The sequence below is a fragment of the Malaclemys terrapin genome, chromosome 2 (assembly GCF_027887155.1).
Source record: "Malaclemys terrapin pileata isolate rMalTer1 chromosome 2, rMalTer1.hap1, whole genome shotgun sequence".
Taxonomy (NCBI): Eukaryota; Metazoa; Chordata; order Testudines; family Emydidae; genus Malaclemys; species Malaclemys terrapin.
Window position 1 is genome coordinate 210955825 of NC_071506.1, and position 18772 is coordinate 210974596.

Here is an 18772-nt window from a genome sequence, read left to right on the forward strand (position 1 = left end):
TCTCTTTTTGAGGATAGTTTTGTAATTGTGTTTAATTATTTTTTCAGTTAATGCCTTGGCCCCTTAGGACAGTGGTGCTCAACCTTTCCAGATTCCTGTACCCCTTTCAGGAGTCTGATTTGTCTTGTGTACCCCCAAGATTCACCTAAGAACTATTTGCTTACAAAATCAGAAATAAAAATACAAAAGTGTCACCGCACACTATTACTGAAAAATTGCTGACATTCTCATTTTTTACCATATAATTATAAAATAAATCAATTGAAATATACATATTGTACTTACATTTCAGTGTATAGTGTGTATATATAGAGCAGTATAAACAAGTCACTGTATGAAATTTCAATTTGTACTGACTTCGCTAGTGCATTTTATGTAGCCTGTTGTAAAACTAGGCAAATATCTAGATGAGTTGATGTACCCCCTGGAAGACCTCTGCGTATCCCCAGGGGTATGTGTACCCCTGGTTGAGAACCACTGCCCTAGGAGTCAGGCCATTCAGCTGTTTTGTATAATGAGAATGGATCCATTGTTAAAACTTAACCTGTACGTCTACTTTGTTCCCTCTGCCAAGAAATAGTCTGCTAAGCAATTAAACTAGACATGTGAATCTTTGTTTTATTTCACAAGTGCATTCTGTGAGATAGGATTTGCTTTGTATGATAATGATCATTAGACCATACTATATTCAATACTCTTGTTACGGCAGAGAGGAGAAGGGGAGAATATAAACATATATGGTTAAAATACTATTAATTGAAATTAAAAGCTTTCCTGTTAAGACAAAAAAAATTACTGTTTCCCTCAGAATTCAAGAAACAAGACCAAGGTTGATAATCCATGCTATCCCCAGAACTATGAAACTGTTTTAACAATGAAAAGTTTGCATGGAAGCCTTTGCACAGTATCTCTAAGGCCAACAAATTACAACCCAGGCCAACTCATAAATTTCAGGGGAACTGGAGACCCAGCTCTGTGCCAAGAGAAGGTGTCCTTATTGTTTAACTTCACTGCTTGCAATGACAAGGGGGAAGACTGTTCATTCAATGGAGTCTATCAGCCAAAGCTTAAAGGGAAGTTTGTGGTAAGTCTGCAAGCACAGTGTTCCTTTTTGCAGCATTTCTTCCCTACCTCTGATTTATATAGGATCTTGAGAATAAAGTGCCTTTCATCTGGTTTTATTTATAGGCCTTTTCAGGATTCTACTATACAGCCAATGCTTTGAATTTAACTGGACGCTTTCCCCTAGCTGCTTTTAATTCAAGTATGTGGTTTTTCTGCTCACAGAACTGGAGTCAGGTCAGTATGAATTTTCTGCATTTGGAAAGGGAAAAGATCAAGGAGCATGTCACACAGAACTATGGGAAACTGAACCACCTCTGTTCACAGGGATTCATGTGAATACATTTTTAAAAGGTTCATATGAATTCTTGCCTTCCTTTCCCATGAGTTTCAAGTTCACTCCAAACTATAAAATAATCCTAGGGTACTTAAACCATGGCCCAGGTTCATGAAACTTTTCCATGATCCTGGGTTGAGTTTCCTACTTGTAGTGAAACAAGGAACTAGGCACAACGCAAATGTTTTCTATTTCATTCTGTGAGTCTTGTGCACCTGTCATGTCACATCACAGCAAATGGAGCATATTTTTGCCAGAAAGAAACAAAGGGCTTGACTCTCATCTATACTCAGGATCCTTTATACTGTTCTGGCAACATAGAGAGGCCTTAAAGTGGGTAAGTGGTGTAAAAGAGCCTTACTATAAATAAGAATCAGGCCCAGTTCTCCAGGAAAAACTCTTGTACTGAACAATCTAGATCTTTACAGGTTTCAGAGTAGCAGCCGTGTTAGTCTGTATCCGCAAAAAGAACAGGAGTACTTGTGGCACCTTAGAGACTAACAAATTTCTTAGAGCATAAGCTTTCGTGAACTACAGCCCACGCTGTAGTTCACGAAAGCTTATGCTCTAATAAATTTGTTAGTCTCTAAGGTGCCACAAGTACTCCTGTTCTTTTTGTAGATCTTTACAGTCATTGGTCTACAAATGAAGACATTTTCAGGAAGACCCTTTTTTGCTGAACTTGTATATTGAATGTCAGCTCAGTGGTTACGGAATCGGTGATCACACACGACCAATTTACAACTTCAAGGTGAAAGTTTGAATGCTACATCTACAGGTGCAGCTTGGCATGTGATTCCCAGCTCGAGTAGACATACTCACACTAGCTCTCATCGAGCTAGCAGGCTAAAAGTTGTAGTGTAGCTGCAGTAGCGTGGGCTGCAGTGAGCAGTGGCACAGGCTAGCTGCCCTGTGTTCAAACCCACTTGGATCCCATGGATATATACTCGGGGCAGCCAGTCCATGTACTCCAGGTGGCCAGTCCATGCTGCCACTTGCCACTGCCCATGCTACCAGTGTTGCAGCTACTCTCTTCTTAGCGAATCACACCCCCAGCTCTAAGTATAGATGTAGCCTAATTGAAGCCTCTCCCTGGCACAAAACTACAATATTAGTTCTATACGGGGATTGGTCCTGCTTTGAGCAGGGGGTTGGACTAGATGATCTCCTGAGGTCCCTTCCAACCCTGATATTCTATGAAATAAGTACAACATAGAATGTGTTTCAGTATTTGCTTTTTAATTCAGTTGTGACAATCATGGTCCAGACACCCCAGGGGACAACAGAAGATTTAAAACACAAAAAATAAGCAGTTAAATCAACTGATTGTTGCCAGTGTTGTTGTATTACACAAATATATTGAGTAAGGTCTTTTATGAAAGCTTGTAGTGTTCTGAACTCGATGGTCATTCTGAGCTTTGTATTCCGTGTGTGCGTGTGCAATTATCATTGTAACTGTGGTGTAACTCCAACCTCACCTCCGGGCAGGGAAGCAATCCGGTGAGAAGGGGCTACCTCCCTAACCAGAGGAGACCAGTTTTAAGAACCCATCTATTGGTCCAGCTCAGGAAAAAACTATGGTGGACCATTAGAGTTAATGGAAAGACATTTAGACAATTGGGGATTTCCCCCACTTTTTGAATATCTATAGCGACTGAAGGAAAAAAACCTGAAAGTCTTCTAAAATGGAAGGGGGTTGAAGTGAAAGGTGTCCAGAAACTGAGGGACAGTCACTTGGTGCAGGTGCTGTCTGTGAAATGCTGGATCTTTCCTCTGGCTAGGGGACATGCTGGAAAACTGTTCACAGGCAAAATAACTTTTATTAGAAAAGTGATTTTTCTCTAATGTGAAAGTATAAAGCCTGAGGTTCTGTCTTTGTTTTTTTACTATGTAACTTATACATGTTTGCTCTCCCTTGCTATTTCATCTTTGAATCTGTGGCTTTTCTGTTAAACAAATCTTTCATTTATTTTTACCACAAGCAAACTGTATGCAAACTGGTATACAAACTGTGTATGTGTGCAGGGGGAGGGGGTGGGAAAGAGAGAGAGAGTGAGAGTGTGTGTCATAGTAAACTGGTGTCTGGGGGGCTGGTTTCACACTTTTGGGATGTTGAACCAAAGGGGAAAAGTCTGAGTGCCTGGTAGTTAAGAACTTGGGGAGGATGAATTTGGGGAAACCTGGGACTGGAAGGGCTGCTGGTGTCACTGTGCAAGGAGTAACCAGGCTGGTGAAAGCCAGGGTGAGACCTTGTGCGTGTGGGCTACTGGTGTCAGGGGTCTGAACCAAAGCTGCATAAGGGCACCACACGTTACAGGGAAGGCAGTGACAGAACCACTTGCTGGTCTGGGTTGGTCCCCAAATGTCACATAGGTGTCTGCTCTTTGTTGCTGGTAGTTGTAGGGAAGGAAAACTGATGCTTATTAGTGTACCTACCTATTGCAATGGAATCATTAGAAATTACTTATGTCCTTTATGATTTGTAATATCCAAGAAGAGCCCTTGAGACAGGGAGAGCCTCAGTATTACAAGGGGTTTTTTTGCTTGTATGTTTTGAGGAGAGGAGAGAAAGTTTGCTTACTAAGAGCCATTATCTTAGGGTATGTCTACACTACGGGATTAATCCGAATTTAGATAATTCGGATTTGAGAAACAGGTTGTATAAAGTCGAAATGAGTGCGGCCACACTAGCACAGTAATTCGGTGGTGTGCGTCCAAGTACCGGGGCTAGCGTCGATTTCTGCACCGTTGCACTGTGGGTAGCAATTCCATAGCTATCCCATAGTTCCCGCAGTCTCCTGCGCCCATTGGGATTGTGGGTTAAGATCCCAGTGCCTGATGGGACAAAAAACATCGTCGCAGGTGGTTCTGGGTACAGCCTCACTTCCTCCCTCCCTGCATGAAAGCAACGGACGGCAGACAACCATTTTCGCGCCTTTTTTCCTGGGTGGGTGAACACTGCAGACTCCATACCACGGCAAGCATGGAGCCCGCTGAGGTCAAGACAGCACTCATGAATATTGCAAACACCTCGCGCGTTCTCGTGGAGTTTATGCTCAGCCAGGACCAGAAAAACGAGGCGAGGAGGCAGCGGCGGCGGCAGCGCAGCGACAAGCATGATGAGGACATGGACACGGACACGGACACAGAATTCAGTGAAACCACAGGCCCCGGTGCTTTGGAGATCATGTTGTTAATGGGGCAGATTCTATCCATGGAACGCCGATTCTGGGCAAGGGAAACAAGCACAGACTGGTGGGACCGCATAGTGTTGCAGGTCTGGGACGATTCCCAGTGGCTGCGGAACTTTCGCATGCGTAAGGGCACTTTCATGGAACTTTGTGACTTGCTGTCTCCTGCCCTGAAACGCCAGAATACCAAGATGAGAGCAGCCCTCACAGTTGAGAAGCGCGTGGCGATAGCCCTGTGGAAGCTTGCAACGCCAGACAGCTACCGGTCAGTCGGGAATCAATTTGGAGTGGGCAAATCTACGGTGGGGGCTGCTGTGATACAAGTAGCCAAAGCAATCACTCAGGTGCTGCTACGAAAGTTAGTGACTCTGGGAAATGTGCAGGCTATAGTGGATGGTTTTGCTGCAATGGGATTCCCTAACTGTGGTGGGGCAATAGACGGAACCCATATCCCTATCTTGGCACCGGAGCACCAAGCCACCGAGTACATAAACCGCAAGGGGTACTTTTCAATGGTGCTGCAAGCACTTGTGGATCACAAGGGACGTTTCACCAACATCAACGCGGGCTGGGCGGGAAGGGTTCATGACGCTCGCGTCTTCAGGAACACTACTCTGTTTAAAGGGCTGCAGCAAGGGACTTACTTTCTGGACCAGAAAATAACCGTTGGGGATGTTGAAATGCCCATAGTTATTCTTGGGGACCCAGCCTACCCCTTAATGCCATGGCTTATGAAGCCATACACAGGCAGCCTGGACAGGAGTCAGGAGCTGTTTAACTACAGGCTAAGCAAGTGCAGAATGGTGGTAGAATGTGCATTTGGCCGTTTAAAAGGTCGCTGGCGTTCATTATTGACTCGCTCTGACCTCAGCCAAAGAAATCTCCCCATTGTTATTTCTGCTTGCTGTGTGCTCCACAATCTCTGTGAAAGTAAGGGGGAGACCTTTATGGCGGGGTGGGAGGCTGAGGCAAATCGCCTGGCTGCTGATTACGCGCAGCCAGACACCAGGGCGATTAGAAGATCACACCATGAAGCGCTGTGCATCAGAGAAGCTTTGAAAACCAGTTTCATGGCTGGCCAGGCTACCGTGTGAAATATCTGTTTGTTTCTCCTTCATGAAAACCCTCCCCCTTTACTGACTGATTTTCTGTAAGGAACCCACCCTGCCCCTTCCCCCAGCTTTCTTTCAAACCAAATAAAGTCACTATCATTTAAAAATCATTTATTCTTTATTAATAGATTAGAAAAAGAGGGAGGGAACCCGGGTGGTATTTGGGAGGAGGATTGCTGGGAAGGAAAAAGCCACAAAGAAAAGGTTAAAAAAATGACAGCCTTTTGCTTGGGCTGTCTACTGGGGTGGAATGGGAAGGTGTACGGAGCCTCCCCCCCCACGTTCTTACACGTCTGGGTGAGGAGGATACGGAACATGGGGAGGGGGGAGGGTGGAACAGGGGCTGAAGCGGCAGTCTGTTTTCCAGCAGCCGTTCCTGAACCTCCACCAGACGCCGGAGCAGCCCCAGCGTTGCATCCTTCATCCTCTGGTCTTCCTGCCGCCATCTCTCATCTCGATCGTCTCTCCTCTCCTCACGTTGGTCCCTCCTCTCCTCACGTTGGTCCCTCCTCTCCTCACGTTCACTGACTTCTTTCCTATACTTTGAAACTGTTTCCTTCCACTCATTCAGATGAGCTCTGTCACTCCTGCTGGATTGCATAATTTCAGAAAACATGTCCTCCCGCGTCTTCTTCTTACGACGCCTTATCTGTGATAACCTTCGGGATGGAGGAGGGAGGCTTGAGGAATTTGCAGCTGCTGTAGGGAGGGGAAAAAAGAGAGAATTGTTTTAAAAGCTACATTTTGCAGAACAATGCTTATACTCTTTCACGGTGACCAACACTGTTCACATTACATAGCACATGTGATTTCTGTGCAAGGTCGCATTTTGCCTCTTAATGCTGAGTGCTTGTGGCTTTGCTGCTAGAGATCACAGGTCTGGGCAACAGAATTCGGCTTGCATGCGGCCATGGTAAGCCATTGTTTTACAGCTTCTGCACCCTCCTTTCCCACATACCAAGCATAGCCTGTAGAGTGCTGCAGAAGCCTGGCCAATCTCAGCCAGTTGGGGGGGGCAGTGTGGGGGGGCTTGTCTGGGCCCCTTCAGGCAAGTAGAGTGCTGCGGTTTTTCTGTTAACATTCAGCAGCACCAGAAAACAAACTAACCCCCCCCCGCCATGAATTCTCTGGGATGATCACGGTACCCCTCCCCCCACCGCATGGCTGGTATCAGGGAAGATCCCTGCAGGCACCAAACTACCCCCCCCCCCCGCCGCCGACCCCCCCCCTCGCCATGAATTCTCTGGGATGATCACGGTACCCTCCCCCCACCGCGTGGCTGGTAACAGGGAAGATCCCTGCTAGCCAAACGCGGAAAACTTCAGGGCCAATTTCCCATCTGCGCTTGGCTAACTGCAGGGAAGGATTTATTTTCCGCCACAGGCAAACAGCCCAGTAGGAACGGCCACCTCTGTCCCCTTAATTAAGTTCCCGTATTTCAACCAGGTTACCAGGAGTGATATCACTCTCCTGAGGATTACACAACAAGATAAAGAACGGATGTTGCTTGAATGCCAGCAAACACCGGGACCATACGCTGCCAGGCTTTGTCAGGCAATGATACCAGATTACTTGCTGCAAGCATGGCGTGGTCAAGTGTCCTACCATGGAGGAGGGAATAAGGATGCACTGCCCAGAAACCTTCTGGCAAGGCTTTCGGAGTACCTCCAGGAGAGCTTCATGGAGATGTCCCTGGAGGATTTCCGCTCCATCCCCAGACACGTTAACAGACTTTTCCAGTAGCTACAGACTTTTCCAGTAGCTGAACTGACCGCGAATGCAAAGTCAGGCAAAGTAATCATTAAAAACCGTTTGCTTTTAAAACAAGTTTTATATTTTAAAAGGTAAACTCACCTGAGGTCCCTTCCATGGGGTCAGAGTCTTGGGTACTGGCTTGGGAGGCTTGGGAGGGTACTTCAGTCAGGGTGATAAAAAGATCCTGGCTGTTGGGGAGAATGGAGTGCTGTGTGCTCTCTGCAAGCTCATCCTCCTCCTCCTCCTCCTCCTCTACCCCATCGGCAGAATCCTCAGGCGTCGAGACTATCCCCGACCCAGAATCCACGAACAAAGGTGGGGTAGTGGTGGCAGCCCCCCCTAGAATTGCATGCAGCTCGGCGTAGTAGCGGCATGTCCGCGGCTCTGACCCGGAGCGACCGTTTGCCTCCTTTGTTTTTTGATAGGCTTGTCTGAGCTCCTTGACCTTCACGCGGCACTGCTCAGAGTCCCTATTGTGGCCTCTCTCCATCATGCCCTTGGAAATTTTTTCAAAAGTTTTTGCATTTCGTCTTTTAGAACGAAGTTCTGCAAGCACTGAATCCTCTCCCCATACAGCGATCAGATCCAGTACCTCCCTCACGGTCCATGCTGGTGCTCTTTTTCGATTATCAGCCTGCATGGTTACCTGTGCTGATGAGGTATCTGTGGTCACCTGTGCTCTCCACGCTGGGCAAACAGGAAATGAAGTTCAAATGTTCGCGGGGCTTTTCCTGTCTACCTGGCCAGTGCATCCGAGTTCGGATTGCTGGCCAGAGCGGTCACAATGATGCACTGTGGGATAGCTCCCGGAGGCCAATACCATCGAATTGCGGCCACACTAACCCTAATTCGAATTGCTAAAATCGATTTTGGCGCTACTCCGCTCGTTGGGGTGGAGTACAGAAATCGATTTAAAGGGCCCTTTACATCAAATTAAATGGCGTCATTGTGTGGACGGTTACAGGGTTAATTCGAATTAAAGCTGATAAATCCGAATTAAAGTCGTAGTGTAGACCAGGCCTTGATGTAAGGATTCAATGCAATACATCCAGAACAACTAGACTTCTCTTTGTACTAAGTGTACTTTGTACACTTTGTACTTCATCCTACTCGAGATTAAGTCAATGGCAACATTTCCATTAACTCAGATGGGAGCAAGATTGGGCCTGGAGGCAGATTTATTGTTCATCGAGGTCACCAGGAGAATGAGCATAATTTAGAGTGGTCCTTAAATTTGAAACCTGCAGTAAAGCTATGCTAGGCCCCAAAGTGGCACTCTGCCATCTGTCATATTGCTATTTCAGACTGCAGTGCTCTGTGCTTTGTATTGCTTGGTATTTTTCCTCTGGTTTTAAAGTGTTGTTTTTTTTGTGGTGGTGGTGGGGTTTTTTTGTTTTTTTTAATGGGTTGCTGTGGTTGTACCCTTCAGGTCACCTCACCGTCCTCATAGCCCCTCTGGCCCTCACCATCACCCTTGTCACTGTTAAATGAAGTGGGGGATCATAACTCTTCATGCATAACTTTGTACTCAAACTGTTACCACACTGGATACCTTGAGAGAGCATCCCACTCCAAAATGATCACCAAAAACACCCCACTGATATGCACAGTATTTGACTTACAGGACTTTTTGTGTCAAGCAGCCATACTTTCTCCGAACGAACCTCTTGTCAAATCCGTACTTCTGTACTGCATCAGCATATCCTGCAGACGATATTCTGATTTTAGCTACATCAGTGTCAATCCAGAGTAACCTGAGTGACCTCAATGGTGTTATTTCAGATTTACACTGAGGTAGCTGAGTCCATAAACTGACCCTGTGTTCTCTGCTAGCGTGCCAAACTATAATTTTATGTCCTTATGATCTGATCACTTGTTGTCACACTTAGGATGACTGTGCAATCTTCTTGAAGACCTTGCCCCTGAAATTTATTACCACAATTTTAGATATGCTACCAGATCAGATAGAAAATGTAGACCGGGGTAGGCAACCTTTCAGAAGTGGTGTGCCGAGTCTTCATTTATTCACTCTAATTTAAGGTTTCACATGCCAGTAATACATTTTAACGCTTTTAGAAGGTCTCTTTCTATAAGTCTATAATATAGAACTAAACTATTGTTGTATGTAAAGTAAATACAATTTTTAAAATGTTTAAGAAGCTTCATTTAAAATTAAATTAAAATGCAGAGCCCCCTGGACCGGTGGCCAGGACCCAGGCAGTGTGAGTGCCACTGAAAATCAGCTCGCGTGCCACCTTCGGCATGCGTGCCATAGGTTGCCTACCCCTGATGTAGACTAACAATTTCAATCTTTCATGCAATTTTTATTTTTAATTATTGTTTACAGTACAAAATACATCAACAGCACAGTCCTTTCCAATTAAATCACCATGTCTATTTGCCTACAATAATATTTTTCTTAGGATGCTTCTGAAAACAGCTAGTAAGTGCTAATTAGATTGGGAAGTGTACTTTATGTGAGTCCTTAGTTAAAAGAATTTTTTGGCATTTTAATTTACGTGTTGATCCTATTTATTTTTGTCAGCTTCCATTTATGCTGCCTAAGTTTGAAGAAGCATATGCTAGATCCTACTGCTTTTCAGCAAACTACCTCTATTACCTGCTTGTACATGGATATAAATTTAACACGGAGACTTGGCCCCAGATACATTTCCAAAAAGAAGTGAGTATTAATTAATTAATTTTTATTATTATTTATTATTATTATAACATGAAGAAGAATTTGGAAAATGGTGACAGAAGGACATTTTACCTTGCAAATACATACTGATTGTGGGCAGCTTCTGTAGAAGATTTTTAGATATTTAAAGCTAAGTAAGGGCTGTGTCTTTAGCTCCAATGCCAACTCCTAATGATTCTGGTGGTGACAATATGATTCAGTGATCCTAGATTCTTTAGACTATTAAAGAGTGAGATGAAAAAATTCTGCTCTCTATTATGCCTGTGCAAATCCACTGAAGTCACTTGGGCTGCACAGTGGTGTGTAATAAGATGGCAATATTTGCCTGAAACACCTTGCCACAACCAAGTGAGTTCTGTTGACTCACTGTGTGGGAGATAATTTGTTACCACCTGGATAGGGGAAGTGGGACTGGCTATCTGGGGAGAGAAGATGTAAGGCATGATCTGAGCAGTCCTGAAGGAGGGACCGTATGAGTAGCTAAGCCTAGTGGGGAGATGATTTCAGATAATCTTTATCTTATTACTCTTCTTCATTAACAGCCAAACTCCAGGGTGGTGGGTGCGAGTTTCGACTTTATGTACTCTGTCTGTAGAGCAGTTTGAGAAAGATGTCCGCTCACAGGATGTAACAGAGCAGAGTTTGGCCCAATGTGTAATGATCTACCCAGATGGAATCCCACTGAAATCAACAGGACTCTCTACAGGTACCAGGATCTGCCCATAAAAATCAAATGGCAGGACTGGGGCCTAAATGAGGGCACCGAAAAGCAGGCATCTACATTGTCTTGTTTCTTAGGGTTGCTGGGGTGATTGACTCGTAGGTTTTATTACTTTTAATGAAGTGTAGAGGACAGGAGTGTAAACAAACTTTTTGCACCCACTGCCATTTAGATTCGGTGACAGTTACAGCAGTGTTTCCTCTGAGTAATTAGACTCAGCTATGCTGTGATCCCGTCCTTCCCACTACAAGTCTTATTTCTGCAACTTGTTTCAATAAGATTTGTAAACTCTTCATGGAGCTTTCAAATGGGTTAGGACTGGCCCATTACAATATGAGGTAACACAAAATGAAGAGGAGTGCAGATACTGTACAATAAGAGTAATCCTCTTACTGCACTTGAGAACAAGACATCAAGAAATTCTGAGCAAGATTTTTCTAAATAGCAGAGCTCCATCATTTGAGCAAATCCATCAGTATAGAGAAGGAAATAATTACGCTGCCTTCCTTGCTTTACCATGTAGGGGCCAGCTACCAGAAGATCTCGAAGTGTTTGCAGTAGGTAAATTAACTCCTATGCAAAAGGCCAGCACGAGGGTTATTTTGAGGTCTTTAACCAGAACGTCTCTGTTGCATAAGCCTTGTATTGGTCCTCAGCATAACGGTGAATTTCACTTATGATTGTTCCCCCCAGGCCAGCAGCACAGAAAGTACTGATCCAAGTGAAACACAAAGTACTTATTTAAATGGACATGTTTCTAAATGACAAAGAACAGTTATTTCTAGGAGTGCTGCCAGGGCCCAAACCTGACAGGCAAAGGGATGACAAACAGCCCACTCCTACAGTCTCCAACCAATCCGCCTAATTTCACCAGTTGCCTGCAAACAATCCCCCTTTCTCCTGTGTTGGGCAAAAAGAAGGGGGTCAATGACTTTATAAATACCGAGGAGCTACAGCAATCAACAATATTGCACTAGAATGAGAGTTAATATTAATAAGAGTGACTGATTTGGGGCTTTCTCTTGGCCTTTTTTTGTGGGTGCCATTTTATAAGAGGCTGTCTTTTGAAAATTCAGAGTTAAAGTGTGTGTGTGTGTGTGTGTGTGTGTGTGTGTGTGTGTGTGTGTGTGTGTGTGTGTGTGTTTAATTCAGGTATAAGTAGCCAAACACTAGGATGGTGAAAGTAGAGTCCAGTTCTATGATTGTTATGTTTGCTGATATCTTAAATTGTACTTCACACTAAGATACTTATAGTGATTGGTCACACACATTTTAAATAGGATAGATTAAGATAAAATAGATGAGATAGAACCATACTCTACTCATTCTCAGTGTGGGAATCAATCTGATGTCTTTTTATCTCAATTGTTTAAGCCAAATGATATAGAAACTGAGATAGCAAAAAAATCATGTGTAACTTTATTAATATTATATATTAATGGAGATATCCCATCTCCTAGAACTGGAAGAGACCTTGAAAGGTCATCAAGTCCAGCCCCCTTCCTTCACTAGCAGGACCAATTTTGATTTTGCCCCAGATTCCTAAGTGGCCCTCTCAAGGATTGAACTCACAACCCTGGGTTTAGTAGGCCAATGCTTAAACCACTGAGCTATCCCTCCCCCAAAGGCTCAAGCTGTGCATTGGCCAGGAATTGAAACCAGGGCTCCCGCGTGGCAGGCAAGAATTCTACCACTGAACCACCAATGCTACTGCTTTACAGGATTCCTCTTTCGTCCCTCTATGTAATGTTGAAAGATTTAGGAAAGTACCTGTTCTCTTAAAAATCCTTGCAAGCCTTTGCTAAGGCCTTGCCTCCAGTATTTTTAGAACAGTTGCCAGTGTCAGCTGTGCTGCAGCTTTTGGGTTCTCTGGCCTTTAACAAAAAAGTTGATATGAATTTTTTCTTTTTCGCATTTCAGGTTGGTAACAGCAGTATAGCATGGTCTCTTGGTTACATGCTGAACCTCACCAACATGATCCCAGCAGAAAGCCAGCTGATCCAGCTACCTGTGAACCCTTTTTTGTTTGCTGGTCTCCTCTTTTTCTTCACAGCCGTGGCATTGCTGTGTCTCATCTTTGTTGTTTACTTGTGTGTTGTATCACGCATGCGAAAGAATATCAATCATATGGACCACGTACTTGCTACAGAATGAACAGACTCTCAGTGACAGCAGAAGACAAAAACTTGAAATGTTCTTTGAAGAACTGCATTTTAGAAAACCAAGGGAGAAATAAATAAATATATTTATTAAAAAAAAAGGGAAAAAGGCCAGAAACATAAGTAGAGTGGAGAACAGAAATCAAGGAACTGGTATTTATAATGGATTGGATCTCTCAAGAGAGGTCTCAGCACTCGTTGCTATAGACTTATGGTGTTATAGTGTAACAGGCAACTTGTCAGTAAACTGTATTGTTTGTTAAGCATTTGGGGGAGAGGGGGGAAAGAACCACCATTCACTACAGGTTATTGTGGCATAAAAGTCTCCTTTAGACTTACCTGGTCAGTAGTTCCAAGATACAAGCACAAGGACAAAACCATAGGCTAAAGGAAGATAGTGGCAATACTCATCTGTCGAACTGAAGCTAAAAGAAAAACTCATTTCTGAAACGGGTAAGGTCATTGGCCACTATCTATGGGTTGTAACTGCGAGGTGCACTCAGAAGGAAAACAAAAAAACAATGATTTTCATTACCACATAGAACATGACAGAAGATTTAGGCTACCATGTAAAGTTGATCACTAAATTATTGAACAACTCCCTTCTCATTTAGTTATTAATAAAAACCCAAGCCCATGATTGCATATTGCTATACATTTTGACATTCAGCAACTTTGTAATAAAGGTTGCTTCAAGATTTGTCCTGAAAGCAAGCCTGAACTTCCTCTGTTTTGTACTTTAATAATTAAACGGAGTCTCCAAGTGTGCCAGACTGACTCTCCAGAGAGCAATTGAATTTTGTCATTTTTTACTAACTTTTACAAAAGAAACATTTAAAAGGGCTCCCTTACCAAAATGTTGACTGGTTGTCCATACACTTGTTTGGGTCCTAAACAACCACAGACTTCATATTCAGATAATATCTAAGCCATAGGCCCCTTCTGAAACATTAACACACCGAGTTATTCCTCTCATTCAGTGTTAACAGGATAGGGGGCTAGACTCTGTGGGAGAAACATGGCAATGGGGCATGGGCAGAGATGTGGGGTGTCTAGCAGGGTAAGCAAGTCTTTGGGGAAATGGGGTGGTGGATTTGCAGGGATGCATAGGCCTGGAAGAGAAGAGGCTTGTGTACAGAGGAATCAGGAATGTATGGATGGGGGCTGGAGTGGATCCTACTATCTGAGGCAGCAGTGCTGTGGGCAGTCCTTCAAGTGCCAGTGCCTCAACACAGACACTCAGCTCCTTCAACACTTCTGTTCAGCTATCTGGGGTGCCAAGGAGCAACCAGATGTCTGCACTGAGATATCATCTCATCAAGAGTTTCTCAATGTGCAGGTGCTTTGGTGCTCCAGAGAGCTGACCTCTGAAAACCCAGCACCAGTTCCCTCTGACCCAGGCCTCCAACCCAAAACACTTTCTGCACACCCAAAATGATCCACCTGACCTCTCCTCATCCCTGCTCATTCTAGCCCCCTACCTACTCCTTTACTTTCCCATCCCCTCAATGTTGCCCACCACCCTAGACGCAGTGAGGGGAGGCAGGAGTGAAGATATCAGAAAGGGCAGGGGGGCTATAGGACAGGTGAGAGGGCACAGGTAGCAAGTATTTGCCCTGGTATTGAGGTAACAGTGTATTAACTGCTGTCTTAGTGCTGCAGCTATGCACTGGAGAGCTGAGGCAGCTGTGCTGTAGGACCCTGCTAGCCCAATGCCTCAACACCAAGCCACTTGGCTCCTCTACCCCAGGCTTCATATACAACTCCACCCCTCCAAGACAGGCCTCCCACCTAAAAACTGGCAAAACCTCCCCATGCATCCTCAGGTGCCCTCAGCTCACCCCACATTCCCATTAACTCCCCTTCTGGTTCCATGTGCTCATCATACAACAGCACCATGTGGAGCCATGGAGGGAGGATGAGTGGGATGGGGGGGTGGCAGCCAGAGCATGAAAGAGAAATCATGTTTGCACTGCATGGGGCCTAGAGTGGGAGCTGTAGAAGAGAAAGGTGCAGCTCCTCCCACATATCTATGAGTCACTGTAGTCCCATGCCCTGGCTGGATCCTGCTCCCCTAAAGACACCAGCTGGAACACATCCTCACTGCAGTGTATTGCCCCCATACTCCCAGCAGTGACAAGTTCTTCAGCAAGCGCTATGCGAGGGGCTCGGTGGGTAACTTTCTCACTCCTTGCTCATATTTTCAATTTTCTCCTTTATTTCTAAGGTTTTATTTAGACACTACAAATTAAATCCTGTTAAAAACCTGCCTGATGCGTTTAAAGGGATTTTAGCAACTTTTTATTGAAATAAAAGGGTCCAAATATTTTCTTGATTAAAAAGAGACAAACTAACTAAGAGCACATTTTCTCTGGTTCCTTGACCAATGCCTATTTCTTGGTCATGGTAGATAACATTAGCAGGATAGAAACATCAAGATGTTTGAAATTATCTTCCAAAGAGATGGAAAATTGGCAAGTTGAAGTGATCTTGTGAAATACTGGGAATTGGGGCTCAGTACCCCAAAAGCTTGGTTTCTCAGTGCAAAGTCTTCAGGAGATATCCCTCGAGTGGTTAAAAACTGAGTAGCAGAGATAAGCCCAGTGATTTTCAAAGGCACAAATGATTATTAAGCCCCTAACTCCTATTGACTTTCCGTGCAAGTTAGGTGCCTGCCATTTGTATTTTTGAAAATCATCCCCCATATCACATAATTCAGCATTAGAGACCCACTTTGAATTCACAAATTTTGTCAGGGGTCAGAGCTGTGGTTTTGATATAACTTTCATTTTTTAAGAATGGTTATGTTTTGAATCAGATTCCAAGCCCCCTTAAAGTTCAGGCACATTTACACCTAAGGCTTTGTTTCAGGTTCACCTCTTGACTCCAAATGTACATGCCAAAGAAGAAAAAATGAAACAAATACATTTCCAACCTACAAGGATGCTGACCAGAGAAAGGGAGAGTAGAAAAAGAGCTGCCTGAGACAAAAAGACTTTCACAGAAAGCAACACCTGTCAGGGAGAAGTACTTAAAAACTAGCTGCATAGGAGAAACACGTGAGAAATGAATTGGAGATGTCAATGCAAGTGATTTCAACTCACTGCGAATTCATTCTTGAAGTTGAAAAGGTGCCTAGAACTAGACAGGACAAAGCTCTGACATGCAATACAGAGAATAACCCTACACTGATAGGTGTGACGGGGTATATATACCCTGTACTAGCATGGAAGGGGCTAAGGAGCTGCTGTGGGCTGGAATGGCCCCACTCCTGTGTGCCTGCAAATCATGCCAGGACTGGAGGAGGCGTTAAAAGGAAGGGAACCCAGACTTGGGCAGACTGTTGATCTGTTCCAGCCCTGAAGAGAGGGCTGACAGCCTGCAGAGGAGGGTGCAGTACCCCTGAGCAGAAGGGGAAAGAGGCCTGATACTTTACACTGGAACTCCAGTGGATAGAGATACTAGTCCAAGGGCCCCTCTGAAATAAGAGAGGTCCATACCCTGGCGGGAGCTACAGACAGCTTTTTCTTTTCTTCTATTTGACCCCATTCACTTACTGCAGACTGTCTTGTTGTTTTGCCTGGGACCCTAAGAGGAGCTGAGTCTTCAGAGGCCTTGGCCGGAGGGTTGAGCACTGGACCATAAGAAAGATGCCCTGCAACACCCGCTAAGATGGGGGATAATTGAATCTGCGTGTGTTCCCCATGTAGCATCTAGGAGGGGTGTCCTACCACAGACAGACAGTAGGGGAATGAACCATGATTCTTCTATCTCTAATTTTTAAAGAATTAGGGGAAGAGGGTAAAATCAGCAACAAAATTGAACCTGAAAGTCAAGCTGAAAATTCCCCGGTTGGGAAATGGCCTATGATGACATCTAGTAAGATGGTCCCATGCTAATGGGTGGCACCCATGCTTACTTCATCAGTACTTTTGAATATTTTTTTCTTTTGGGAAGTAACAGGAGGGAAAGTTAACACACACAACCACCTTCTCAGCTAAATTTACAAAGGACTGAGGTAAGGCTAATTTTTAAAAAAATCTGAATAACGGGGAATAATTAACCCTTTCTGTGCTTTACATCCACACATCCAATGGTATCCCATTATTTGTAATGGCACAATAATAGTATGTATAGTATAGTCAAGGGCCCCTGCTGGTACTGATTCAATGGCTATAAATGGAACCCCTATAACATGGGTCACCTAAATGGCTATTCATATCTCGTGTCTTTGATACAGAGTTAAATCCCATTTCAAATACTGAATTTTAACAGGCCATAACCCAAGTTTGGTATTCTTCTGAGTGTTAGCAATTCATGAACTCAATAGTAAGCACTATATTCCTCTGTCAAGGAAGGTGTAAATACAGATATGTGGAACTTACATTTATGCAAATTAGGTGCAGCCCTCAATTTCCTACCAAGTTGTGAAGACACCCACTGGTGCTGTCAAGTTTGAGCAACTCCAATCTAAAGGTGAAAGTGTGACTAAAAGACCAAGCCTTTCTTAGGAAAACTCCTACATTCTCCTTATCTCAGGGGTGGGCAAACTTTTTGGCCGGAGGGCCACATCTGGGTATGGAAATTGTATGGTGGGTCATGAATGTGCACAAAATTTGGAGCTGGGGTGCGGGAGGGGATGAGGGTTCCAGCTGGAGGTGCAGGCTCAGGTGGGGCCAGAAATGAGGAGTTCAGGGTGCGGGAGCACTCCGGGCTGGGGTGTGTGTGGGGGAGTGAGGGCTCTGGCTGGGGGTGAGGGCTCTGGGATGGGGCTAGGGATGAGGAGTTGGGAGTGCAGGAGGGTGCTTTGGACTGGGACTGAGGGGTTCAGAGGGCGGGAGGGGGATCAGGGCTGGGGTAGGGGGCTGGGGTGCAGCAGGAGGTCAGGAGTGCAGGCTCCAGGCGGCACTTACCTCAAGCAGCTCCCAGAAGCAGTGGCTTGTCCCCTATCTGGCTCCTACGCAGAGGGGCAGCCAGGCGGCTTTGCGCGCTGCCCCGGCTGCAGGCGCCGCACCCCTGCAGCTCCCATTGGTTCCCGGTTCCCGGCCAATGGGAGCTGCAGGGGCGGTGCTAGCGTGCGGAGCCCCTTGGCTGCTTCTACGCATAGGAGCCAGAGGGGGGACATGCCACTGCTTCTGGGAGCCGCGCAGAGTGGGGCAAGCCCCAGACCCCGCTCCCTTCTGATTCTCAGCCAAGTTTGCACGATTTAGATGGCCAATGTCATTATCCCTCTGGAAGCCCTGTAGAATGTCCTCACCTTTTTCAGTCTTTGGCTTGAGGTATGGCTGCTCTATAAAAACTTTGTTTTACAATAGAAAGATTCAGTACTTCTCCATTGGGGGGAGGGATAGCTCAGTGGTTTGAGCATTGGCCTGCTAAACCCAGGGTTGTGAGTTCAATCCTTGAGGGGGCCACTTGGGGATCTGGGGCAAAATCAGTACTTGGTCCTGCTAGTGAAGGCAGGGGGCTGGACTTGATGACCTTCCAAGGTCCCTTCCAGTTCTAGGAGATGGGATATCTCCATTGTGGCTTTCCTCAGCCTTCCTTCCACACGTAACTTCACAAATAGTACCTTGGTCCAGAGACCCTCCTGGAATTACAGAAAGGAAGGCAAACATCACTACTGATGCATTGTGAGCTACAGTGTTGGGAGTACCTTGGTCATCGTTATTCTTACCATTCACAGAGCTGAGCAAGTGTACAAACTTATTGGATTAGAAAGGAGGTTGTGATT

The 18772-nt window shown here is 45.0% G+C and overlaps 1 protein-coding gene and 1 non-coding gene across 2 annotated transcripts in view; one reads left to right on the forward strand and one right to left on the reverse strand.

Moving 5' to 3' along the window:
* ENTPD3 (ectonucleoside triphosphate diphosphohydrolase 3) overlaps positions 1–13828 on the forward strand; it is a 37170-nt gene extending 23342 nt beyond the window's left edge. Inside the window, exons 8-11 of the mRNA XM_054016651.1 lie at positions 809–1084; positions 1189–1299; positions 10003–10140; positions 12800–13828. Coding sequence (XP_053872626.1) covers positions 809–1084; positions 1189–1299; positions 10003–10140; positions 12800–13033 — 759 coding nt within the window. The 3' untranslated portion in view covers positions 13034–13828. The remainder of the gene's footprint in view (positions 1–808; positions 1085–1188; positions 1300–10002; positions 10141–12799) is intronic.
* On the reverse strand, positions 12517–12587 carry TRNAG-GCC (transfer RNA glycine (anticodon GCC)). The gene has a single exon. It is a non-coding gene; the product is annotated as a tRNA-Gly (tRNA).
* Positions 13829–18772: the final 4944 nt, after the last annotated feature.